Source organism: Protopterus annectens, chromosome 5.part1, assembly GCF_019279795.1.
Source record: "Protopterus annectens isolate FY-2018-M chromosome 5.part1, PAN1.0, whole genome shotgun sequence".
Taxonomy (NCBI): Eukaryota; Metazoa; Chordata; order Ceratodontiformes; family Protopteridae; genus Protopterus; species Protopterus annectens.
In genome coordinates, this window is record NC_056736.1 from 308,847,397 (window position 1) to 308,874,366 (window position 26,970).

General features: G+C 40.0%; 1 protein-coding gene across 2 annotated transcripts in view; it reads left to right on the forward strand.

Annotated features, from left to right (window-relative positions):
- Positions 1–26,970, forward strand: part of UGGT2 (UDP-glucose glycoprotein glucosyltransferase 2) — a 4,352,373-nt gene that overhangs the window by 3,424,008 nt on the left and 901,395 nt on the right. For both annotated transcript variants that reach the window (XM_044072987.1, XM_044072988.1), the window contains one exon: positions 10,318–10,402. In XM_044072987.1, the coding sequence (XP_043928922.1) occupies positions 10,318–10,402 (85 nt within the window). The remainder of the gene's footprint in view (positions 1–10,317; positions 10,403–26,970) is intronic.

A 26,970-nucleotide genomic window follows, 5' to 3' on the forward strand; every position in this document is an offset into this window, starting at 1 on the left:
GATAACCCACTGTCTTGCCAGCCTTTAGGTCTTATCAGCACTGAACATCACAGGTGTGCACCCCCCACATACAGAGTATGGCATAAAGGTGTCGTATGGATACAAATGCTTCAAATTTTTTTGCCACCCATCTAAAGCCATTATCGAGCATCATTCTGAATGTCCTTCTGCTATGCTGGTTACCAAGTCGCTTTCATATAAGTGCCCCATAGGGGGTTCTTTCCTTTTTTCTGTTTTGTCTGGTATTTGTGTTCTTGTCATCTAGGAAGGGAAAATGTCAGTGCAGGAGGAAGATTCAACATAAAGACTGTCACAACCAGTATCTTTTTGTTTGGGTGTTGCTTACAACTATACACAGTGTCCTATCTGCCAAGCATTTCTGCCTATGACCCTTATGTAGTTTAGCCTCCTTGTCCATGTACCTTCAAAAACAACATAAGCTATCAGCTCATGGTGCTATTGCAGAATCCTCTCGTCCTGAGGGCCAGCCATCTGTCAAGAATAAGGCCAGAAAGATTAGGTCTAATCTGGTTGCTTTCCATGTTCCCCTGAACATCTCTCTAGAGGCTTAGTGTGAAAGCTCTGAAGACTGACTGATGCTTGCTTTGCCACAACCCCATCGGAGGCTGGCATCAATCTGAGTTCTCGCACTGCCTTGGAGACTTTTCCAGTGTCTGCACCTGATGTTGAGGGTGACCCTCAGCTAATAATATCCAAGGGTGGGGATAAGGAAAGAAATACATACTACCATTATTGAATTTCATCAAGATTCTGAACCTCTGAGGGTTTTTAGGTTGGACGTCCTACAGAAATAGAAGCAGAAAACTAAGCTTGTTTCCCTTTTTGTTAAAGATCCCCCTTTTTTAATTTCTCCAAATGTTTTGGTTTCTAATAACATAACAGGAATGGACCCCATTCCTAATTCAAAATATGATTAAAGTTCATGAAATTAGTATTGCTTCAATCTTTGATGTCAGCTAGAAGTGCTCTTCCCGCAGTGTGCCCAGTAATGACTCTGTCTGCCATTCGTATGGAGTTACATATATTGGTAACATATCTAAATACGATTGTAGATTTTTTTTTTAAGACCCATTACTCCTACAACTATGGGGCTGTCTGGGTATCTTTCTTCCACATTGCTCTCGTTTCTGCCTGCAAATCCTGGTATTTTATGACTTTGTGTCTCTCTGTATGCAAGACATTGTAGTCACTGGTGTGGCAATTTCAGTGATCACTGCTACTTTTGTCTTCTTTTCATGGGCCACTATATTCAGTTTTCTAGCATCTATCTTTTGAACTGTTGCTATGGATGATCCCATGTGATGTAAACTTCATAATTTTCTGTGATGCTTTGTGGCTCATGTTTCCAGTGTTTTTTCAGCCATTTTAATAACATAATGTTTGCACATTTCCCAGTGCAGCAATCTTGCCACATTATTATGCTTTTCAGTATACAGTCCTTCTGCCGTTAGTATGTCACAACCAGCAATGAGGTGTGCGACTGTTTCCAATTTGGCTTTACAAAACATACATTTGTCTATTTCTACCACATGTTCAATGGAGATTTCTAGTGTGACTGGCAAGATTTTACTCGAGGTCTGTTTAATGGCCCTGAAGCTTCCTCAAGGGCTGTCTGTCGCTGACTCCCTGGTCTTCCACCCCTTTTATGAAGCCTAAGGAATTGGATTCCTTGGATGAGGAATCGGATTCTGGTGAAGAATCCTTTGCTTATTCTTCCCAAATTCCTTCCCCTCTGGACTGTGGTTTGGAGGAAGAGAATTCTTTGAGTCCAGACTCCCCCTTGGAAGAGTTGCCCTTTGGGGACACTTGCCTGCAATGGATTACTTTAAGTGGGACTGTTACCAGGTGTGTATGGAGTCTCCCAAACCATCAGCTCTCCCTCCTGTTTTGGATGTTTTAGACACCTTTTCCAGGCCCTCTGTAGCTTCTGACTCTCAGCCTGCAACACCCAGTAAGCCTAACAGGTTCTACAAAGTGCCTGAGGACTGCAAGTTTTTGTAAAAGTGAACTCCTGCTGATCCTTCTTTTCTTCTTTTAAACCTTCTAAACTGTTGCCATCTAATAAGCTACTTCCTTCTGATAAGGATAGTCGAGCCATGGAGAGGCTGGGCAACAAAGTTTATACTGCTGCTACCTTTTCTTTTAGGCCTATTAAGTTAATTACCTGATGCATATGACCTGGTATGCTTTGACCATCCTTGTCCAGGTGTCTAAGGTGGTGTCTGACCTTCCTAACAGGAAAGCTTCTTCTCCTTCCTGCTGGAGTCCAGTTCTCAGTTTACCCATCTATAGATAAAATGCAGCTACGATGCAGCTGAAGCCTCTTCCAGGGCTTCTGTCTTTGGTTTAGGAATGAGGAGTTATTCTTGGTTAACATCTTCAGGCCTTATCTGATGATGTTAAGGCCAAGCTTTTGGATGCCCCTCTGGATAGCAAAATTCTTTTTGGGACAGCTACTGCTGACTTATTTAAGTCCCTCCAGGGTACGGGTAAGGCCTTGCAGGAACAAAAAAACATGGTTTTGTCTACCATATCCCCAAATTCTAGAAGAATTATCATTCTAATTCTGCCTGTGTTCATAGACAGACTCACCTTCCTTTTAAAGGTAAGAAAAGTTCTAGGCATGTTCATCCTGCTAAGTCTTTTCAGGCTCTTTCATTCCAGAAGCCTTCTTTTTAGGACAATCCTGTTCCCCTTGGCCAGGTCCCCTTGTCTCTTTCTCTCTTCCAAATTGGTATTGGATCACTTCCAACTCTTGGGTGCTCTTTGTTATCTGTCAAGGATATTGCATAGTTTGGAAATTCCTTTTCCCCCTTTTCAGGCATTCATCAACCTCCTCAGGAATAGCTTCCCCATTTTCCAGGGATTCTGGAATCCTTTTTGGATCAGGGCACCATTTAGCCCATTTCAGTGAGACAGGAGGGAAATGGGTTTTACTTCAGAATGTTTTTGGTTCCTTTGGGTTTGACTGTATCTAAGCAAATAATCTCCTTCTAGATTTCTAAGGCCATTTCTTTTTGTTATTTTCATGGCAAATGCCTTTCTTCATCTGTAATTGCAGATTCTACTTGGTGGTTGCCTCTTCTAGTGCCTTTTTCAAGGGTTTGGATACCAGCCCCATCATTGATGCTGCTACTTGGTCTTCTGTTTTTACTTTCAGGGCAGGTTTTGCCAGGTCTATCCTTTATGGGTTTGTAGAGGGGTCTTCTGTGCCTTCCTCCCCCCAGGCTTCTTCTTAGCTCCTGTACACTCCCTTATGTAAAGAATACTGCAACAGTGATATGGAAGGACATAGTACAGTTGTGTAAAATTTTACTATAACGATTCCCTTCTCTTCACTGTTGCTGTATTTGATCCCTCTCTTCTTCCCCCTCTATTCTAGCTCTTAACCTGTATTTCTGTTGCCCTCCTGGACAAAGGATCCTTATAGTTTTTCTTTTTGACTCTCTATTCCTGTTGGATGTGCATGTTCCCTTTTGTCCCTTTGGAGAATGTTTGCTTCAGTACGTCATCTTTATACCCTATGCTCTATGCAGGGATCACATATGTGATGTGCAGTGCCTATAAGACCTAAAGGCTTTGGTATACTGGCCAGACTTTGGGCTGTCCTTGGCAAGAGATCCCTTATGTAAAAAATACTACAACAGTGAAGAGAAGGACATTTTTTGTTATGGTAAGATTTTGCACAACTTTACTTTTCTTAGTTGAGAAAGTCTATGTATAAAAACTCTGTTCTGTTAAAGTTTGATCAGTATCTTGGCATTTCATTTCATATAGTCACTGGTATGGTTAGTGTAGAATGCTAACCAAATGTCAGTTCACCTGTTTGGAAAGAGACCAGACTCTTTTACTTCCACTTCTTTTTGGTTCTGAAGGGTAGGAAATAATGTTCTGTGTTGGAGTTTTATGTCTTCACCAAGGACACCAAGTGCACTGACTTCTGGATGTGATTCTGTAGGGGGGGATATTCCCTTCTTGCTACAAGGTGCATTGATGGGGTTGCTGGACATGATGAAAGCCATGTAATACATTTGTGTTTGTACACACACAAGAGGTCCTTTGATTTAGTTTGACATATGCCACTTTAAATACAGAGTCCTGCTATTTGGTATTTCTTCTGTTTTCGTAGTGTTTACCAAAACATTATACTCTAACCCTTGCAAGAGGAGGAAAACCATATGTGCTCCCCTGAGTTTTGGTGGCCCCATCAAAGCACTTCCTGATAGTTTCTCTGATGTAAATGCTGTCATGGTTGCAATCTGTTTGGGGGGGATCATCATACATTTCATTAAATTTTGTCTGATTCTTTCTCAGAATATTGCCTTCATTAGCTTGGTGCTAGACACTCAGGTTCTGATTATTCATGCCCGCAGAGACGGCTCAAGATGTAATTTCCTTGGTAATGGGAAGAGAATAAAAATGGTACAAGTGTTGTCTCTTCTGCTTTCCCTGGGTTTAATAATAGCCAGAATCATCCTGGTGCATTTTCTGTGCCTGCAGCTGCAGGTGTTTTCAGTAGACTTTGAGATGTCAGTGGTTGTAGCGTTACCATGCACCTGGAGGTCTTCCTGTCTTCCATACCTTGTTGCTGATACTTGTAGTGATAGAAAATCTCTTACAAGCTTGGGTAGATTTTCCCTTCCTACATCTAAACCTTTCATAGTTTTTCATAGTTCCTGATGAAGGATGCTTCATTGACAGGGTGGGAAGCTCTTCATCTCTCCTCCATGGTTCCATGTATAAATGAGGCTGCAGGTTAGTCTTTTTGAACCATGCACTGTCCTCCTAGGCATGAATGCATCTGAAGAGAAAACTGAATCCACTGCCTGTCTTGATTCAGTCTAGCAAGCAGTTTATTGTGTAATTTCTAAACAGACAAAGAAGCATGTAATATACCCCGCCTGCAGAAAAATTATAAGCGTTTGGCAGTGGGCAATAGGCAGAGTCACTATACTCTCGACAGTGTACATCTGAGGGAAGTGATTTTTCAGGTGGTCTTCTTGAACCAGTCCTTATATCCTTTCTTTGAATGAAAGTTTCAGTGATCTTGCCTGGAAAGAGTATTCCTAGAGAGAGGCATTCCAAAGACTGACCTGTGCTACTCAGGTAAATGTGGTCGCTCCCCCTTTTTTGTCTCTTGTAACAAGGAATAAGGAAGCTGGCATTAGGCACATTCTCCCTGTACTGTAAGGAGAAATTCCTCTATGCTTTCTCATCATTCCTTCTATTTCTTGCCCAATCACAAAATTCAAAGAATGACCAATACCGATCCTCATGGACTCCTAATTGTAGGGAAGGGTCTGTTTTCAGACTGTAGTGTCCCTTGCAATACAAAGAACTTTATCATAAAAAAAAAAATGAAGTATCTCACTAATGGCAAGACATTTGGCTGTATCTTAGGACATTTCTTCTGTTTTAATTTCTGTACTTTCCCTGGACTTTCCATTGGGCTGTCAGAGAAGAATGAAGCCATTAGACATTTCCACGCAGCAGGTGCAGTCTGTCAAGTTAGACAATTCTAATTTTAGGCAAGGTGGTGTTCTGTATTGCCTCCATTTACTCAGTATGCTGGTTGTTCTGACCATCTTAGATGCCTGTATGATTTGTTACTCAGTTATCGCACTTTCATAGTGCATGTTTTAGCTAATTCCCCCCATTATTACCTTGTGAAGAGCAGGATGTGGTCCTGCACTGGTAGGTCACACAGATCCTTGAAGGCCTTCTTCAGCCCCATCTTCCTTTGAAGAAAGCTTTGCCTTTATGGGATCTAAATTTCTTGATTGACTGTCTTGTTTATCAATCTTCAAATGTGATGGTTTCGTAACTTTGAAATGTTATCCCATACAAGATGCTTCTCTTGGTGGCCATCACATCTGCTCACATTGTCACATCTTCAGGCTCTTCTTTTTATGAAACCTTATCTGATCTTTCACAGGGTAGAGTGCAATGAAGGGCACATTTCATCTTGAAAATGTCTGAATTATCCTTAAACCAGTTCATTAAATCACCCTATGTCTTTACTGGGACAGGCCTAGGAAGGAAAGGGCCCTTTACACGCTGTGTGTGTACCTATTGCTCAGGTTTTACTTGATGCATATGAATGAGTTGCAGAACAGTTTTTGCTTTCTTTGCTTCAAAGAAGGTGGTCTAGAGGTTGCCAAGCAACCCTTTTCAAGGGGATTGCTAGGTAACAATTGAAATGTTGGGACACGCTAGAGTGAATCCTGAAACACGGAGACTGAATGACCGAAAGAGTGTATACTAAGTCCAAGATGGCCATTTTTCAGGACATTCCTTTTTCTCCGAGGTATGGCAATCTCAAAGTTGGTGTATATACGTCTGGGGAGGCTTGTGTCCCTGCATTTGCTCTTTTCCTGGGTTTTCAGTGGGACTTTTATTTGGCTTGGTACTTGGCATTTTGCTGTTTTTGTTGGTACTTGGCATTTCAAGTGCTGGCATTTCAATGGGGAGCCAGATTGCTAGCTACATTAACTTTTAATAACAGATGGCAAATTACCTGTGGTATGGCCACTTCCAGTACTTTTTTATAAATGTCCCTATTGCTGACATCTGTGCTTCAGCAGTGTGGTTATTGCTCACATTTTCTCCAAGTTTTATTGCTTTTTAGTTAGGACTACTTTTGTATTTCAGTGTTTAGAAACAGTCACTCTTGAGTCTTTGTCTTTTGGCTGTCTTCTGCCTCCTGCCTTCATTGAACTGCTGAATTTGGACTCTTTCCCAATTGTAGACCTAAAGAGAGGGGTCCCTGACATCAGATTTAAGAGGTTATGTTCCTTGTTTGCTAGTTGTGTGAATGACCCTTATTAGATCCTAATTACCCTTCTGACATCCTCCTGTGCTTGGACAGCTCATCCATCCATCTGCTCCTATTAGAAAACTCTGTAAATTAGACAAGTATATATTTGTATATTCTTGTACTATGTCAATTCCATATTTTCATTTTTTATTACTTGGTCTGCCAAAACATGCTCAGTTGGTGTGTAGGTGGTGATTTGGTGGTCTGAGGGACTAGGAGCATTTTCTTACTTTGACATTTGACATTTTATGCAGTAAGAAAGGGATGGCCCTTAACAGTTTTTTTTCTGACTTTATTCATTGCATTTTTGATTTTGCTATATTTCACATCACATACATTGATTACTATAACAAGAGAAAAATCTCACTAATATGTTCCATTGTCATAAGCGTACATTATATATACAAGCTCCACCATAATTGTGTGCTTTACTTACTTTCATTGTAACATACTCATATTGTTTTCATTTCCAGCTGACCAACTTTTTTTAATCATCTGTTTAGCATTATTTTGCATATAGTGTTCCCAGATGCATCATTTATTTTTTATAAACTTTACTTCTTGTATCATGTAATTGTCATATCTTTAAGGATTATATTTCCTTTACTATATTGACTGCATTTACTGTTGGTTTAATTTTTGTTTTCCATTTTCATGGTTTTACTTTTTGTCCCCTAATGACATTAAACTTAATGAGGCCTTAGTTAATCTAAACTCCAGCTCATTAGCATCATCACCTTTATTAATACAATATGGTCCTAAAACAGTTTTACTGAGAGATTAAACCTGATTAACTCCAGACATTCCCTGAAAATGTTTCCAATTGTAACTGCTTGCCCCCTACCATATCCATACTAATACTAATTACCAAGAAGGATCATCCCAATCACATCATCTGAAAGTCTCCATTATCCCACTTCACAAAGGTGGTAACTTCCTTTCTCCTTCCCTTCATGTCACCATTGCTGAGAAGATCTTAAGTCTACTTGGTGTATAAAAGTACCTTTGTTGAAATTTCCATGCAAATAACCTAAACCTTCTGGACTTCATAGTATGCCGGGACCCTTTACAAATTTTTCTCTCATTGTTCTTTTGCAATTTGTCTTTGCAATATTCCTTCCCAGTCTTTTCTAATCTTCTCTGATTGCTTCTTGTAATCTTGCATTTTCTGTATGCCTTACTAGCTATCCTTTTCATGATAACATCTGCTATTCTTAGTTTCACTAAAAACCTTGCCAAAGCCGGCCTTTCATTTAGTAACCCTCTCTCTTTCTTTATCTACATTTTACCAGTGTTCACTGATACAGAAGGCAGTGTCTGATCTGCATCAGACGCCTGCTTGGCTTTGTGTCATTACATCACTTTTCCCTTCAAATGCATTTGATCCCAATAGTATGGTTCTTATTTTCTCCTGTTACTTTCTGCCATATCTTGCCTGTTTTCTGTACTCCTTGTTGTATGTATTCTTATTGGCAATATCTCCACTCTCTCATTTAGTCTTCATAATACTGTCTACCAATTTATAAATATAATATTCTTTATAATTATTACTATTCTCCTTAAGGGCCTGCTTTCAAAACCCTAGTTTCTGTGCATCCGTTCTACTTCCTCCGTCATCGTCTTCCCTTTGGATTTACATCTTTATGGCACTTAATGCTGAAACTTCAGAGAAAGCTAACCAGATTTAGGGAGGAAGGAATGCCATTCCAGTTGTAGAACATCTGTGGAGGTTTTCTTCGCTGCTTAGCTGATTTGCTATGAACTTAAAATGTATTGCTGATTCCCTTTAGACACCTCTTGATAGACAGTGCATATTACTCTGCTTGGAGGTTTTTCTTAGTTTGCGTGGTGGTGGTGGTGATGGCAGCCTGGGTGATTGTATCAAAGGCCAATATCTTGTTAGGGCATACATGCTGTGAACTTAACAGGATCATCACTGTTTTATACTATTCAGCAGCCCTATTCTGTGTTCTTAGCAGAAAAAGGGTTAGACCTGAAATAGATATCTGGGCAGAGTTTTGATGTTCTTGCAGTGTGTGTTTGTATCTCTGCCTTGTTCGTCTGTCTGTGCATTAGCCTGCTTGTACTTTTGTGCCTCCTCAAACCACTGTTAGATGTTTCTAACCACACACACACACACACACACACACACACACACAATTCTCTTTGGAGAAATGGAAAGACCACAAAATATTACTGGGAGTGTGGGGGTACAGCGGGAAGACTTACAGTGTCCAGAAACCTAAAAGTGCCTAGTAATGTTGCTGTTCTTATTACAGGTACAGGCAAGATGTCCAGGGCAACCATGGATGTTAAATTGCTCTTCAAAGTGACCATTAATTTTGCTGTTCTGATCATAGATGCTGTCTGAGCTTGCTTGCTAAATATGCCAAAAACACACAAATGATGGGTTAAACAAAGTTTGCATAGTGGCATTTTTCCCCGCAATGTACATTTTAATTAAACATTGTATTTTGCACTTCATATACTGTAGACTGCTTGTCACTTTTCACACTGTAGTGCTAAATCTTATACTCTGTGATTGAGGGTTGGTTGGTGTTTTCTTTTTCTCAGCTTAGTATTCTGTCACATTTGTATCATGGCATGATTTTTTCTCTCATCTTGGGTACTTTGTTCTGTATATGAGTTAGTGGTCAAATGTGATTGAGGGAAATCCTGTGACTGCATGTTTTTTTTGAAGAAATGTGGTGGTAGCTTGTTGGCAGCCTTAGGGATAACCATATTAGAACAGCTGAAAATGGGAATAAGGGCTAGACTTGACATTTCAAAGGATTATTGCTTTACAAAGAGAACATTTACATCCCAAAATATGGTACTTTTGATCCCTTTTGGACTGACTACTGAAACTAATTGGAATAATTAATATTCTAGTCTCTTGTGAATTTGTTTGTGTTTGTATCTTTCAGCTTTTCCCGGTTAGGGGTCGCCACAGCGGAACTCCGGTCCGCTAATGATTGGTAGTGGATTTTTATGTACCGGGTTACCAGCCCTGATGCACAACCTTCAACGAAGGCACGCCCCATTTACGTATGCCTCCACACAGAAGATGCTCTAGCTGAGAATCGAACGGTACAACGTCTTGCTATGAGGCGACGATGCTACCGCATCACCACCACCGCAGTATTAATTGGAATTAATTGATTGCTGCATTTTGTTGGCATTAGTTAATTACTAATATTTTTTTCTTTGTATGTTCTCTAATACTGATGAATTCTTGCCAAGGAGCCAGAGTTTCTATTGTATGTTTTAATACAAAAGCTTGAACGTTTTATAAAATTTTAGTATTATTTTTACTATTTTTAAATGGCTTTGGAATTTGAGTTTAAAGTAACCCTTCTGTACTCTTGTTGGATTAGCAGTGCTTCCTGTCCAAGTTTGCTGTAGTATGAATTAAGGGATAGGGCACACTGCTCACCCTAAAGAAACATATATGAATTTTGTTTTTCTTTTTGTTCTAGAATAATGATGCTGTCGGTTCTGAGGAACACCAAAACTCCAGTGAAATTCTGGTTTTTAAAGAATTATCTGTCACCAACATTTAAGGTATGCCTGAAATATGACTCCTTTTTTTGTTAATATGATTAATGACTGCTTGTAAGTACATAAAAAGGAACCAAAGCAGTTTTGATTGGACGAGTAAAAAATACATCTTATACTGCAGAATAGCAATTTAAAAAATTATTGAAAGCCACTTATTGTACATCATCAAAGCATCAACAAATTAGTTTAATGCTTCAAGGGAAAAAGTCAAGCATTTTAAACAGATTTATTTTAGTTAATCTTCTTTTTCAAAAATAGATTGATTCTCACTTAGGAGTAAATAAGGAAGGCAAATGTGTGCTTTCTTAAATCTCTATCAAAGGAAGTATTTGCAAACACCAGTTATTTTTTAAATATAGACAGACAGTGTAATGGCATAATTGTTGGGTGGCATAATCCTAGCAAACATCTAGTAAACAATTCTTAGTGAACTTTAGATGGAGTGCATAATCTTACATCGTGATTCTAATGCATGTGCATGTAGTTTATATAGTCGTATTTTGGTAGAGTGAAAGTGTTTTATATAACCTTTGATGTTAAGTTGTCTATCTCGCCTTCATTCTTGCTGTTTGGGATCGGAGCCGATCCTCGGCTCAACTCAGCCATCTTCAATAGCTCGAGAGCTGTTTACTGGCTCGAGGCTACCTCTACTTCCTTAACTCTGCTTCCTTTTGAACCAGCAGCATCCTGCTCCATCAAGTTTCTATTTTGGAAGACACTCTGGTAGCTATCACTTCAGCTAGGCGTGTCTCAGAACTTCAAGCACTATGTGTTCGTCCTCTACCTGATGTTTCACAAGGACAGAGTTGCTCTGAGGACTAATCCTTCATTTCTTCCTAAAGTCTGCTCAGAAAATAATTTAAACCAATCTATAGAGCTCCCTGTGTTCTTCCCAAATCATAGCAACAAGGCAGAGTACAAACTTCACCAATTGGACGTTAATAGACAATTGCGTTTTTACCTGCACAGAACTAAAGAAATAAGAAAGTCAGACCAATTATTCCTTTCTTATGCCTTAAACAAACAAGGTCTCCCAGTTTCCAAGGTGACCTTATCCAGATGGTTGTTCCACACTATTACTTTTATTTACCAGTTAAGGAACAAAGAGTTACCAATTAAACCAAAAGGTCATTCTACTAGGGCGTTAGCCACCTCCGTAGCCTTTCAGTCTAGGTTGCCCATGGATTCTATCTGTGCAGCTGCCACGTGGGCAAACCCTCATACCTTTATTTCTCATTACAAGGTGGATATGGTCTCCTGGAGCAGAGCTGACTTTGGTTCCACTGTTCTGAAGAGTCTGTTCCACTGAGCCACCCAGGGTGTTAGGTGCTAGGGACGCTGTCCAAACAGCAAGAATGAAGGCGAGATAGACAACTTAACATTAAGAAGTTATGTACCTATCATAACGTTCCATGTTAGTTGTCTTCATCTCGCCTTCTTTCTTGCGTCCCTCCCTCCGTCCCCCGTCCTAGTGGATTGAGAGGAGTTCCTTTTTTCACTGGCTGAGTATTCTTTTATTGTTATTCTTCTGGCCAGGTCTTCCTAACCTATTCTAGATATTGGAATGCATGAAACAACCAGTTTTTTTGATAACTGGTTTCTTTCTGTTTATGTCTGGATTAGCTATTTCAAACGAGATCTGGGTAGCTATCGCTAGGCATCATGGGATAAGGGGTAGCCTCGAGCCAGTAAACAGCTCTTGAGCTATTGAAGATGGCCGAGTCGGAGCTGAGGATCGGCTCCGATCCCAAACAGTAAGAAAGAAGGCGAGATGAAGACAACTAACATGGAACATTATGGTAGGTACATAACTTCTTATTTCTTCTCCTGCCTACAATATTATGCAGATTAATCATTGTTTATTCATGCATCTCTGAAAATGTCATGTGTGCATCATCTGTTCGTATTTAACTCTACAGTAAGTTGAGTGCCTTCTTTATGAAGGCTGAATGTCCTCTCTGTGCTATATGAGTTTTTGCCAGGTACTTCATCCTTTTTTAAGCTGGTTTCCTCCCACATCTCAAAGAGGAGCTGCAGGTGAATTGGAGATCCTCCAAATTGCTTGTAGGTTTACATGCCATGTGATTGTGAGAAAATGTGTGTATGCATGTATGTGGGGGGCATGCATCCTGTGAAGTGTTGGCACTCCATTCAGGATGAGCTTCTATGCTTTGTGCCAGTTAATTGTAGAGAGAGAGGCATCAGCGCCCCAGAGACCCTGTGTTGGATTAAACATGTAATTGGAGAGTAAATGAATGAATGCGTTAATTCTAGTGCTTGAATTTTATTCAAGGCTGGAAGAGAAAGTGTAAAGGCATATAGTATCATACAAATATAGAAAGTTTTAGTTGTTGTGTTCCATGGCGCTAGACCTTATGAATGCTGTATTTCAGTATATTTTAACTGAACAAGTTCACATCCATGGTAGTCTAATACTTACAGTTCTTGAGTGGTCTGCCTTTTACTTCTCAGGATGGAGTCAAAGGGTAGATATGTGTTATTTTTTTTCTGTGAGCTTTTCAGCTGACATGCAGGATTCTGGAAGCCTTGATCTTGGCTCTTTTTTTTTCTTCCGTGTCATATATGCTTCTGTTGGAAGATAAATGTTATGCTGATGATATTTACCTGTATACATTCATCATATTGATCACTACTGCAGTAGCCTTAGCTATATTGGTTATATCCTGCCAAGGATATAACAGCCAGATAGCTTCCAAAGATTCATCTTACATGCACCCACACCATCAGACAACTCAAGCTGAGATGACTAAAAAGAGAGGTTTTGGCACCAAGCCCTTCAGAGCTGTCATGCAGCCAAAGAATATGCTCCTCCGAGGCTTTTGAGGATCTGTGGTCAGTTTGTGCTGTTCCTTTGCTGGGAATAACTCCCATTCAGATAAGTTATTTAAAAACATGAGTTTGTGTTTTAATGGACTGTCATGAGATTATATTTTACTTTTCAACAAGATCATTTTTTTCCTGTCAGTTTAAAAGTTGGTTAAAGTATGGAGAAATTGTATTTTACTTTTTTTGGACTGGCTAAGTGTTTTAAAGTGCTTTTCACTATGTTTTCTAAGCACATTAATTTTTACCTGCTTCTGCTGCTTGTTTTTCCTGGGAAAGAGACACCGTTTTCAAGCCATTTTCAGTTTGACCATGGAACAAACTGTCAGTCCAATGGTCGGTCCTTCTTTCACTCATAAAAGAAAAAAGTTAAGTAAACAGCCTTTGCCGGCTAGCAGTTTGCCTCAGCCACAAGTGGGTGACATTGCTGTTGTCAGTAGTTGTACCGCAAACCAGTCATTTTTTACCCTCGATCCCTCTGGACTAGAGGTTAGTCATGCCCTCTGCAACTGTTGGAATCTCCTGAGTTGGCAAGAGAGAGCCATTCTTGTCAGTCCTGGAAGAGGGAACAGGGAAGGCTTACCTGTTTTGTCAGAATGTTGTGCCCATCCCCTGAGAAAGCTGCAGCTGCCATAAATAACACTGCTGGCCTCATCTTTCCTGTCCAAAAGAAGTGGAAAATTAAACGTATCTAATCTCCTCCTCCTCCTCAAATTTCTTAGGACATGAGTAATTTACTGGCTCTGGCTCAGGGTTTAATTCAGACTGCTGATCATTCTTATAAACTGGTGAGAGAGAGAGAGGTCATTTGATTCAAGATTCTGAATCTGGACTTGGAAGATGAAGGGAAAGGTATGAGTTTTATTCCGCAGATTTCTAATTCAGACTCAGCAGAGAGCTCATTTTCTGATTCTTCTTGTGGCGGGGGGATGTCTTGAGGTTCTTAATATGGAAAACAGTTTTACTAATTATTCTCTGCAGGAAGGGTATCTGAGTTGCATGTTCTTATAGTGAGTCAACCAGATCTCATTTCCACAGGGACATGGTTTCTTTAATAACTACTCCTTATTTTATGCCTAAAGTGGTATCCAAGTTTACTTTAAGCCAAACTATCCACCTCCCCATTTTCTTTTGTGAACCTCAAAATGAGGGAGAAAGGATACTCCATACCTTGGATGTCCACAGAAAACTCAGAGACTATGGTGCCAGAACTAAATCTTTCAGATCTTTAGACCAGTTGTTCATTTCTTGTGAAGGTAAGAGGAAGGGATAACCTGTGTGAAAACTTGACTGTTTCTAAATGGTTGTCAAAGGCTTACTTATCACAACAAAATTATTCCAGACAGGATCAAGGCACACTCTATCTATGGCTTTTTTGGAAAGGGTTGGATTCTAGAAGTATTCTAGAAACAGCAACTTGGTCCTCAGTACATACTTTACAAAGCACAATAATCTTGATTCCTTCTCAAGGTCCAGATTAAGCTTTGTTAGGATCATTCTCCAGGGACTCCTGGACTCTTCTCCTTTCACCTCTCAAATGTAGTAAGCCATGGTAGTCTACCCACATAGCTAAGGTTACTGCAGTGTAGTGATCATTACAATGAACATAGTACACTTGTGTAAGTAAACTTACCATAACAGTAGATGTTTGAATGATCACTGCTGCAGTAGCTGCTCCTGCCCTTCATTCCCACTGTTTTATTTATTTTTTGGTGTGTTTATGCCAGGGTGTAAACATTTTTTTTTTTTTGCTGTTCTTAGCATTATCTTTTTAGTGCTCAGCTTTCTGCTCTCTGTTAGCATGAAATTTCTGAAGGGCTTGGTGCCATACCTGTCTTTTTAGTCAGTTGAGCTGAAACTGACTGACAGTTTGGATGGTGCAGAAGGTGCCCTGAAGCTTTGGAAAGTGGCTGGCTGTTATGTCCTTGACAGGATATATCCCATATAGTAAAGGCTACTGCAGCAGTGATCATTCAAGCATCTACTGTTGGGTAATTTTACTTGACAACTGTAATTTTTGCATCTGGTTTATAACTACTACTGCAGATGGTTGCATGGAGGACTTCCTGGAATAGATGCTTTGTACTGTTCTTTGGCTTAGTCCATCCGAAACACAGACTGTAGTTTGGCACCCTGCTGTCATATCTTCTGACCTCCCTGATCTGTTTTCCACTATCTCCTTTGGAGGAAAGAGGCTAGAGTTTGTATCTGTTGTATGCATTCTACCTTTGTGTTTGGTCTTCTTGCTGCCTTTGAAGGGATCAAGAGGTGGCTGTCATAATTTCTTTATAATTTCATGTCTGGATTTTCTCTAGACTTAAGACTCTTATTCTACCCATTGACTTTCTAGTACTTGCACATGCATTGAGATCTTCCAGGATAGACTAATGTGGTTCCTTCCATTTTGGGATGTATGATTGAAATCTCAGATGTCCATAGATTTGGTCCATATTCCCTTACCAGGGTTGTTGACTGGCTTTCTTTAACATTGCAATGTCATCCTTGCAGTGCCTGATCTGCTCTGTCTGTTGCTAAGCAGTCCGTGACTACATTCCATTTGCTAATCTATTTTGCCATGCACAGCTCTATTCTTCACTGTTTTAAGAAAGCTGTTAGTGCCCTGCTGTCTTCTCTGCAGTCTCCACTCATGCAAAGCAGGACATCAGTGATTTGTAGGACATGCCTGTTAACATCAGGCCAGTATTTATTTGCACATCAAGTTTCAGTCTTGTGGGATTCACTAACTGTCCATCTGTAGGTCTTCAGTTCTGAAGACATTATTGGAAGATCTCTGAGGGCCCATTTATTTTCTCTGTCTTAAGGGATTACGGAAATTACTGTAAGTTTTACATTTGACCTGTAATGCTTGTATATTCTTTTTGAATAATTTTTAATTATCTTTTACAGTATTTTGAAAATGTCCTTCCATATCACTGTTACAGTCCTTGCACTAGGGATCCCCTGCCAAGGGTAACCCAAAGTCTGGACAGTGTACTAAAGCCATAGGTTGTTTTAGGTACATCATACATCACACACACGTTCCCTGCTCAGGGCATAGGGGATAAAGGTAATATATGGAGGTTTCTTCCTCAAAACTTCTTTGCCGCCAGTTTGAATGCCTTCTTCGATTATTGGTCTGAACGTTCCTTCGTCTGCTGGTTACCAAGCCATTTCAGATAAGTGCTCAAGGTTATCCACCTACATTTGAAAGGTGGAAGAAGAAGAGTCCAGGAACACCTGGAGAATGTTCCTAGCAAAGCTTGATCAGGACCTCGAGAAGGAATCACCTTATTGTGCTCTTAATCATCTATTCATTTACCCACTTATTTCCCTTCTCCACATTCTGCTAGTGAGAAGCTTCTTCACACTGTGGATTTGCATAGGCAACTCGGATTTTATTTGCATAAAACTTAAGCCATTCATAAATCTGAGAAACTTTTTGTTTCTTTTCATCCTAGGCTTTTATGTCTGACTGTTTCTAAGCAAACTGTTTCTTCCTGGATCTCTAAGGCCATTTTTTTGTTACTCTTTTTCATGGGAAAAGCCTTTTTACTTCTGTTAAGGCTCATTCTACCAGGGCTGTGGCTTATTCTGGTTCTTTCGTCAAAGGATAGGATAACATATCCAACTGTGAGGCAGCTACTTGGACTTCTGTTTAGAGTTTTATCAAACATTATAAGTTGGATATGGTTTCTAGGGCTAGAGCTGGGTTTGCATGACTTTATTGAGGGTTCTGCTGGACCTTCCTCCTCCCATGTTTCCTCTTGAGCTTTTGTACTCTCCTTAGTGTAAGATGTGTGTGTGTGTGGGGGGGGCACTTTACCTGGGGCCAGTAATCAAAGAACCTCAATCCTCATCACTGACACCAGAGACAGACAGTCACTAAAAACAGTTTACACAGTATTTCAAATGCAGCTCTCTGCATCAAGCTCAGTTTCCTTCAAGAGCACACAGGGAACCTACTACAGACCTGGGACTGGAGACTCTGTTTCTCCAGATCCCAAACAAGACTCACCTTGGAGCAGTGTGTCCCAATTCCAAGTATCTAACACACACACACACACACACACACACACACACACACACACACACGCACACAGAGACTTGAATGTGTGATTTTTCACACACACACATATGCACACACACCTGGAAAGGCTGACAGATTCACCTACTGTATCACTTTCTTCAGACTACAAGGTAGATTGCTGCCACCAGCCAGATACTCTAAGGCTCTTACAAAGGGTAACTGATTATACTGTGCCAAATTAATACTGATATAAATGGCAGAGTGTGACCAAAGTAGTAAGGCTTATTCGAGTGGCCACAGTGTCACCAAAATAAGCACAAGCACTCACAAGCTGTTAAAATTATTCTCTAAAAGATGAGCCACAGTGAAAAGGTATAAAGTATTTAATAATGGGTAGTAAAATAGAGAACAGGGGAATACTTAATATTTAATTACAATAAACAAGAGTTTTCAGTCACAGGAAATATAAAAATAACACAGTTGGATATACTCTCACTGTGCTTTTTCTATCTGAACTAAAGAGAAGCTGTCCCTAGTTAACTCAGTTAGAATCACAAGGCAAGATGTACTGCTGAGATGCTCACTTCCACAAGGCAAGATGAGATACCACGCACTTACTGAACTGACTCAACAACAACTAACAACTGAACTGTGATAACTGACATAGATCATTTAATTCAGATTACAAAGAAAAACAAAAACAAATAAACTGCAGCAGCCAGAGTTCTGTCCTTCAGCACATCTAGTCACCTGACTCTGGCACAATTATCCTTCAGAACTCCGTTAATATTCTGTGGCAGCATTTTTAACATAAGCAACTTTTACCATACATTTTTAATAAACGTATCTGTACAAATCAGTTTGACAGTTAAATGAGATAACACCGTTTACAAAACTTCAGCCAGCCTTGCTGGCATGCGTCACACATGCACTGCATTACTTCTCCTGGTACTGCTGGCAATATCTCACAATGTCACATCCCCCTTTGAAGACTCAAGCTTGTTTTTCAAGTGACCATGGAAAAACGTTGCTTGAAAGAAATGGGCCTGTCTGGGAACACATCAACCTGTACCCTGTCTTGAGAATCTATTTGCGTTGGTATTGACATAATCTGGACTGGCTAATACAGGGTGTTCTCCCAAAGTGCCTTTAAGCTTTTGGAATGCCTGCTCGCAGGCTGGTGTCCACATTACCTTATCTGGTCTGTTTTTCCTTGTCAGGTCTGTGAGGGAAGCAGCTATTGTACTATAATTGGGAACAAACTTTCTATAGTACCCTGCTGTCCCCAGTAATGTCCTCTCTTGCTTTTCAGTAAAATGGGCAGGCCATAGCTGGATAGCTTCCACCTTAGCAGGATCTGGCCTAATCTTGCCACTCCCTCACTCTGCGTTTCAGGTAAGAGACCTCTGCCATACCCATCTGACACTTACTGGGCTTAATGGTCATCCCTTTCCTTTACAGTCTGCCAGGATGTCCCCTGACATGCTGAGGCTTCATTATGTTAACACAGTATAATTTGTGCCTCTGCCTGCTGCCTAACAGGTTTACCATGTAGTTAACATTACTGACCTTCATTATCACTTTGAAGGGTCCCTCTGTAAGCTGCCTGACAAGAATGAGCACCATAACCTGCTGTCCCACAAGAGACTCTCCAGCTCGAGCATTTCTGCCCTACCAGACCTTTTTCTGTTGTGGGGTCCTGCAAAGTTCTCCTGGGCCAAACCCATGAGCTCCCGAAGCCTTGTCCTGAGGTTTAGGACATATGCCACAACAGATTCCTTGTGGAATTCACACTCACCCTCCCACTCATCATGAATCAAATCTAAAGGCGCCCTCACCCTATGCCCGTACAGTAACTCAAAGGGTGAAAAATCTGTGGTTTCCTGGGGTACCTCTCTGCATGCAAACAGTAGATGGGGCAAATATTTGCCCCACTGTCTCCTAAACTGGTCTGCAAATGCCCGTAGCATGGTCATTAGTGTAGAGTTTAACTTTTTCACAAGACAATCAGTCTGGGGATGGTGGGGGTAGTGTTTAGGTGCTTCACCACACAACACTTCCACAGACAAGCCAGCAGGTCTGACATAAAATTGTCACCTCTGTAAGTCAGTATGTCTCTTGGGAAACCTACTCTGCTGAAAAACATTTGCCACTTTCTCTGCTTCAATGTAGGACAGAGCCACAGCCTCTGTGTATCTGATAGCATAATCTACTACCACCAAGATATACTACTTCCCAGTGGAACTTGGGTTACTTAGACACCCCACAGTATCCATAGCTACCCTCTGAAAAGGCTCCTCAATCACAGGCAAAGGCATCAGTGGAGCTTTGGCCTTGTCTCCTGCCTTGCCTACCTTTTGGCACTGCTCACAGATTTTGCTGTACCCTGTTACATCCTTGCAATCCTAGGCCAATAAAAATTCTGCATAATATGACTCTGGGTATGCTTTATACCCATTTGACCTGCAAAAGGAATGTCATGGGCTATGGCTAGAATTCCCAGATAGGTTCTGGGCACTGCCCATCTCTGTATTACTTCACCCTGTAGCCCTCCCTCAGGGGTCCACTCTCTGTAAAGTAAAACTTTGTTCCAGTATACAAACTCCCCTTTTCCTCGACCATCATGTGCCTGTTTAGCTGTCTCCATTGAGCCTCGTAAGGTAGGGTCCAAAAGCTGTGCCTGTCTGAACTCTACTTTTGTGACCATTCCCAGCTCCCCTTCCACAGGAAGTCTGGTATCTTCTGACAATGGTGTCTCACTGTCAGACTGGGTAATACCACTCACCTCTACCCTTACAGTCACTCTGTCCAAGGGAACATCAGTACCTACCAGCAGCTGTGGCTCACCTTCAGGCTCACTGTTACAGGGTAACTCCCTCCCTGAAATAGCCACCACACCAGCCCTGGCTTCAGGTGTGGGGTCTGTCTGGGTCTCCCCCAAGCTACCAGACCCACATGCCTGTCTCCAAGCCTGACTATGTGTAACTCCATGTGCAGAAGGTACTGCATTATCAAAATCATTCCCTATCAAGACATCTGTAGGGTTATCATCAAACATACTTATTGCAGCCTTCCTTTTCCATCCTCCTAGTCAAGGCGAACCCTGGCCAAAGGGATTTGGAATGGGGTCCCTCAATGAGCTCTGACAGGAGTGAACTGTCCAAGCAAGTAATGCTCCTCTTTAACCACTGCAGGCTTCACAATAGGTATGTCTAAGGCTGTGTCTGCCTTAGCAGTGACCTGTTGTCTGTCCACTAAGATAGGATATAAACTCTGGTGATAGTCTGGTACCCCTGTTGTCTTCAGACAACTTACCACTGGCATACTGTTATTCCCACTTGCTGGCTCCGCAACTTTTGTTTCCCACCTTGCTTCTGTGGACATCTGTATGCTACATGGTTCCTCTGGTTACATTTAAAACGTCTAAACCTTGATCCTGCCATGTACCTGAGCTAGTGGCTTCCCCTGTTACTGTTGGACTCTGTTGGCATAGTTTAGGCTGCCCACCATGGGTTCCCTTACATCCATGTGCAGCACTAGGTATCCCCTTCTTGTGCAGTGATGCCCTGTGTGCTTAGTAGAGATCCCCTTTTTTCCCAGCTCATCTGCAGAGTTACACTCCCAGTCTGCTAATCAGATTCTCATGTCATCAGGCAAAGTGCTAAGGGCTTGTTCCCTCACCAAAAGAGCTGTCAGCCTTTCAAAATTGGTGACCTGGCACCCACTCACCCACCTATGAAAATAAGTGTTTAACTCAGCAATATAATTGCATACACTTTCTTCTGCCTTGCGTCTATGCTCACAAAACTTGTTTTTTTGTAAGCTTCCAATAAACATTGTTTAACTTTATCATAATTTAAACAGTCAGTATCAGACACTTTAGAAACAACAGTTACAACTTTACCATGGAGTAAGGGGGTCAGGAACTGTAGCCACAACCCTTTGTCAACATTATACTGTTTGCATACTCTTTCAAATATATGAATAAACTATCACAGTTACCACCCTCTGTAATTGTGGAAGAAATTTAATGACCTTTTATTGCTTTTGGAGTTTGATTATTCCCTTCCTCATTACCTCCATGTCCCTGAGGAAGAGTCAACATCTCTCTCTCTCATATGTTGATGCTGTTTCTCATTTCCTTTACACTCCAAACCATGCAGTCTCTCTGATGATTCTAATTCCATGTGTTTTGCCTGCCGCAGTCTCTCCGCTGATTCTAATTCCAAACGTTTGGTCTCCAGTAACTCTAGATAGGATTTTTAAGTCCTCTGAGGAAAAGGTGAACTGTTTTGTTTCTGAGGGCTGCAAATCCCCATCACCAGACTGGTTATCCTTCAGGTTGCTGAGCTGGGCTACAGCTGCAACTAAGGCTGAAATTGTTTCTTATTTAGTCAGGTTGGCATGCACCAGTCCAACTGGTTCTTTCTCAGCATGACATAATCCTCTGCTGACATCTTTGCCTGCTTTCTGTGACCAAATTAAGCTAACAAAAAAATATAATGGTTGTGAAAATGAAACTCTGTATGTTTACCATGTGGCTGCTGAGAGTACACACACCTTCAGTGACAACTGCTTACAGGCTACAGAAGTTCAGTTAATATCCCACTACTGTTCACTGTGTGACGCCCCTCCTCTGGGGCAGTGATCAAGGAGTCTCAATCCTCACCATGGACACTGGTGAGAGACGTTCACTTGGAACAAGAATGGATACACACAGTATTTCCAGATGCAGCTCTCTGCACCAAGCACAGCTTTCCTTAAGAGCATACAGGGAGCACACTCATCTCTGGGACTGGGTTTCCCTGTCTCTATCCAGGAAGTAAGACTCCCCATTGACACAGCTGTAGAGTTGATTCCTCAGCCAAGTGTTCCAAGCCAAGTTGTCCACCACCCTACCCTCTCTGTGAAACCAGTGCTGTATGGCCCTGGTCTAAGTAGCTAACATGCACACTCTTTGAGATTTGATTTTCAAACACACACACCTGGGAAAGGCTGGCACAGATTTACCAGATATGCCCCCTCTGCATAGACTTTAAGGTATAAACTGCCACCAGAACATTCCAAAGCCAGCTATTCTAAGGCTCTTACCAGGGTACCCAATTATACTTATTAAAATTAATAGTTGTACAAATGGTAGTGTTTAACCAATGCAGCAAAACTTTCAGGAGCAGCCACAGTGTCAGCAAATACATATAAGTACTCTAAATGTTTAAAATGTTTTCTAAAAAAACAGCCACAATAAAAAGTTTAAATATATTTAATAATAAATTATAAAAGAATATGAAATACTAATTATCTATTTACAATAAACACCAGAGTTTCAATCACAAGAAATATTAAAAATAACACAGATGGATAGATTCACACAGGTATAGAAAAACAGTACTTAACTAATCTCAATATATTTTTCTGACTGATCTAAAGAATTACTGTTCCCTGGTTAATTACTAAAGCAAGGAAAGTTGAAGTGTGTGAGTGATCCTTCTTTGACAGGTTTCAAAAACAGACTGCTGTGAGATTTCTGTCTCGTCTAGTATTAAAACATAATTTCAGTACTGGATTACAGAATAACATCACTTACACCTGGTCATCTGACTCTGGTTCCCATACTGAACCAGAATCTACCCCATATATGTCATAATACACACACACACACACACACACACACACACACACACACACACACACACACACAGCTTTGCTAAGATGTGTTATAGCATCTGGAAGCTACAAAACCATTTCAAAACCTCCACCTTTCCAGGGTAGCAATTAGTTCATGCTTACGGACAATACAGTAGGATTCCTAATCCTGGTTTTCACAGACATTTTTCTCTGGCTGCAGTCAGAACTGTAAGATACAATATTTATGGCTAAACCAGGTAATTTAATTTCAGACTATTTTTCAAAGTTAGCTGGACTGAGATTAACCTCTTCTCTTCCAGTGTCTGTTACAATATATTCATTTCAACAGTTACAATACAGTCTGACATACAGGTATATTTGTTTCTGTCCAGTAGGACCCACTGTTGGTATATTTTTAACACAAGCAGTTTTACAAGTATATTTTCAACACAACCATCTGCACAAATCAGTTTGATATACAAATGACATATAATTATATATTACAAAACTCCAGCTAGCAATGCTGACATATTTTACACATTTGCTGACCTACTTATCCTGGCATAGCTGGAATTACCTCATACCATCAAACAAGGAGAGACCCATACCCACTCTTTCTCCAAATTTGGTGTAGAAGTATATGAGTGGGCATTTCATATGAACTTGTTGATTCAAGCATTTTAAATTCCAAGCCTGGAAAATTTGCTGCTAGATAATAAAGAAATTTCAGCAGTCCATGAAGGGAAGACATAAGAGACTTTCTCATGTTAACTGAAAGTAAGCCTAAATTGAATCTGTGTGACTGTCATCTGGGTCATGAAGTTCTTCTGTTTTTCTCCAGGCTTCCATATAACTACATATGGATGAACCTTGCCTTTACCATCATTTGGAGTCAGGATCTACTGCATGAATTTCCTCTGACCCTTGTAAATCTTATGTTGTTGCTGAAGGTTAAAGAGAAAAATAATTCTAATTTTTATAGTTCTTTCCTGTCCAGTGCATCCTTGGTTCACCCTTTTAACACAAAGGTCACCTTGTCTATTCTGCATCAAGACCTTGTGTCTCTTCCTGTCTGCTTGAAGATCTCAGGTTGATAGCTAGTATTTTTTTTTTCAAAGGGACTATCTGTTTAAGAAAAAAAAGCTGAAAGGCTTATCAGAAAATCACACCAGTTTACGTTGCCCTATTTAGACTAGAGTTGATGCTTTGTTGCAAAAATAATGATTAGATCCAACATTTGGTTCAGTTTACAAACTTTAACAGTACATCTGTACCTAATTTAATACTGGTTTGGCTTACCTTTCTATTAAAATGTTTGTTTGCCATATCTGCATGTTTGTTTCTGTCTTCCTATAACCATTCACATTGCTATGGAATAATACTTGAAAGGATCCTTCATTTGAGGCCTCCAAAACACCATAAAACATTTGCTTTGGACTTGAACTTTGCTTTTGAAAAATTAACTCTCTTCAAAGAAAGATTAAATCAAAAATCAAACTTCACACACAGCTTTTAGAAAACACTTTCCTTATCTGCTGTTTCGTTAGCCAGAGTGATCTTGAACTGTAAGCTTTTCTGTGTAAAGAGCCTTATACAAGTTTTCCCCAAGGATAAGTATATTTGAGAACAACCCCTTCTTTTTGCCTACAGTAGCCTATCAAGTTTCTTTGAGCCACTATATCCAGTTGTCTGTCTTCATTCCTAAGAAGAGAGCAAATAAGAGGTTATGATGATGACATGCTCAAACAACTCATCTCCTGCACTGATCAACCAGTGATGTCAAAATGCATCCTTCCTTCCTTTAAGCTGACAAAAGGCTGAAGCATGAAGAATCAAGTTATGATGAGCATAGGTGCCAAAAAAGAATTTGACAGAGTTCACTGGCCCAAACTGTGGAAAGTCACACAGATCACGGGTTTCCCAGTAGACTTAATACAGCTGTTCCAAAGCATATAGAGGGACACAAGGATGAAAATATGGAAGAGTTACATCTGAGTTCAAAATTCAAACAGGAACATAGCAGGGTTGTCCTGTGTTCCTGTTACTTTTTGCACTATATCTAAAGCTCCTAGCAAATACAATTCATCAGTTATAAATAAAAAACTGACCTGTTGGAGATGAGCAGTGCAAATTGGCAAAGTCTTCTAGTGTCATACTTTTAACATAACAGGATCAAGGATATTTGAGATATTAAGACTATTTAGAAAAGTGATTATAAAATAAAAGGATAAAACAAAAGCTAATAGTGCTAATTATGCTCTCTCGTATCACTTGTTGCAGGACTACCCTAGTCTATGAGGCACTATAAAATGAAGTATCTAAGTGTGTGGATATCAAGGCAAGCACAAGACTAACTGGCTGAATCATGTAAATATATGCAAATTAAAATATATAATAAGATAAGGAGATGTGAACTGGTGAAAATAGACATGGATCAAAGAATTCAGGTAGTAAGTAAACAGGAACAAACCACCTGTACAAAAGTTAATCCAGCGGAAATCCAGACAGAAAATATTAGAACAGAGAACCACTTGAACACACAAACTGCTAGTCTAGACCAAGAACACTTTAATGAAACACAATTAAAAACACTTTCGCCTTCAGGCTTCTTCAGGCTTAGTACCATAATGTTGTATCAACAAACTCATTTATATAGTGATGTCATAATTAATTACACATGCTTTTGATGTTCAACAAGCAAAGGTTTTAAAGAGACAGCACTATTCAAGCATTTCAGTAAATGTGCAGCTACTGTAGGTGTAAAATCCAATAAAATTTATTTAATTCAGTCTGATGTACAGTATTTCCACCATGAGCTGAACTCATTAAAAACATGAGCAGAACCTTTGTCTTTTGGTGTCTAAAAAGAGCACATGTGATAAATTCTCTTTTTATGTCATATAGATGTTTACTTATCTGATCTTTAAATTTATGATTTGCTTTGCCCACATAGAATGCAGTGCATTTTTGACATAAGGCAAGATAAACTATGGTATTACAATCACCATAATCATATAACTTAAATACCTTGGAGGTGACTGGATGTTTAAAGAAGTTACAGCTTAAAACATACTGGCAGTACCTGCATCTACCACATTTGAAAGTACCCTTCTTCGTAGAATAGTCTAACTTATTAACCATTCTTTGTTCTTTATAGCATAGCTTGTTTTTCAAATTCTGACTTCTCTTACGGCCAAAATCTGGTATATGAGAAACACTTGGTTAAGTTCAGAAACATCTCTTAGAATATGCTATTATGTTTTAATAATATCTTTAACATCATTAGTGTTGGCATTGTAGGTAAGCATGCATCTAACCCTACAATGTTTGTTAGCTAAATCCATATTTATAGTGTCAGACTTAGCAAACGTGGCCTAATTTTAGTTTGTCTTAATGAATTATCATTGTAGGCATCCTTTAACTCACTATTTTTGTAACCCTTGTCTTTAAAGTCAGAAAAAGCATCATTGAGCTGCGTAATCATAGTCTCATCAGAGGTATTCAGCTTGGCAACTCAAGTAAATTGATTCTTAACAATATTTTTGAACATACACTGAGGGTGCATGCTGCTGCTATACAGATATGAATTCCTTTTTGCTGGTTTAAAGATGTTCATTTTGTCCTTGGTAATATATTTAGGTCAACCATTTCTATATTCTCCTCCCCACTGAAATGTAAAGCTATAGAAGGAGACCATTCTAAGTATATCTGGGAGGGGCGAAGCAGAAAGCTACAGTTCATAGTGGAAAAGGGATGATGATGAAGCAGGAGGAGAATTCATGAAATAAGGAAAGAATGGGAATTCGGAATCTGATCCGTAAAGAAAACAACAATAGTCATACAGAATGTTGCATTTGAAAAGTAACAGAAAGTACTGTAAGAACTACACCAGCATGGGGATGTCGACAGGCGATAATGCCAATGGGGATGATGCAGTTAGGGGTATAGAGAGTACACAAGATGGGGCTGGAATTTTCTGGAGGAAACTTGTAAATTAACCAAGGTATTAGGAAAAAATAATTAGAGACAGAAAAGTGATAGAATAGGAAAAGGCCAAGAAGACATTTGGGCTGCA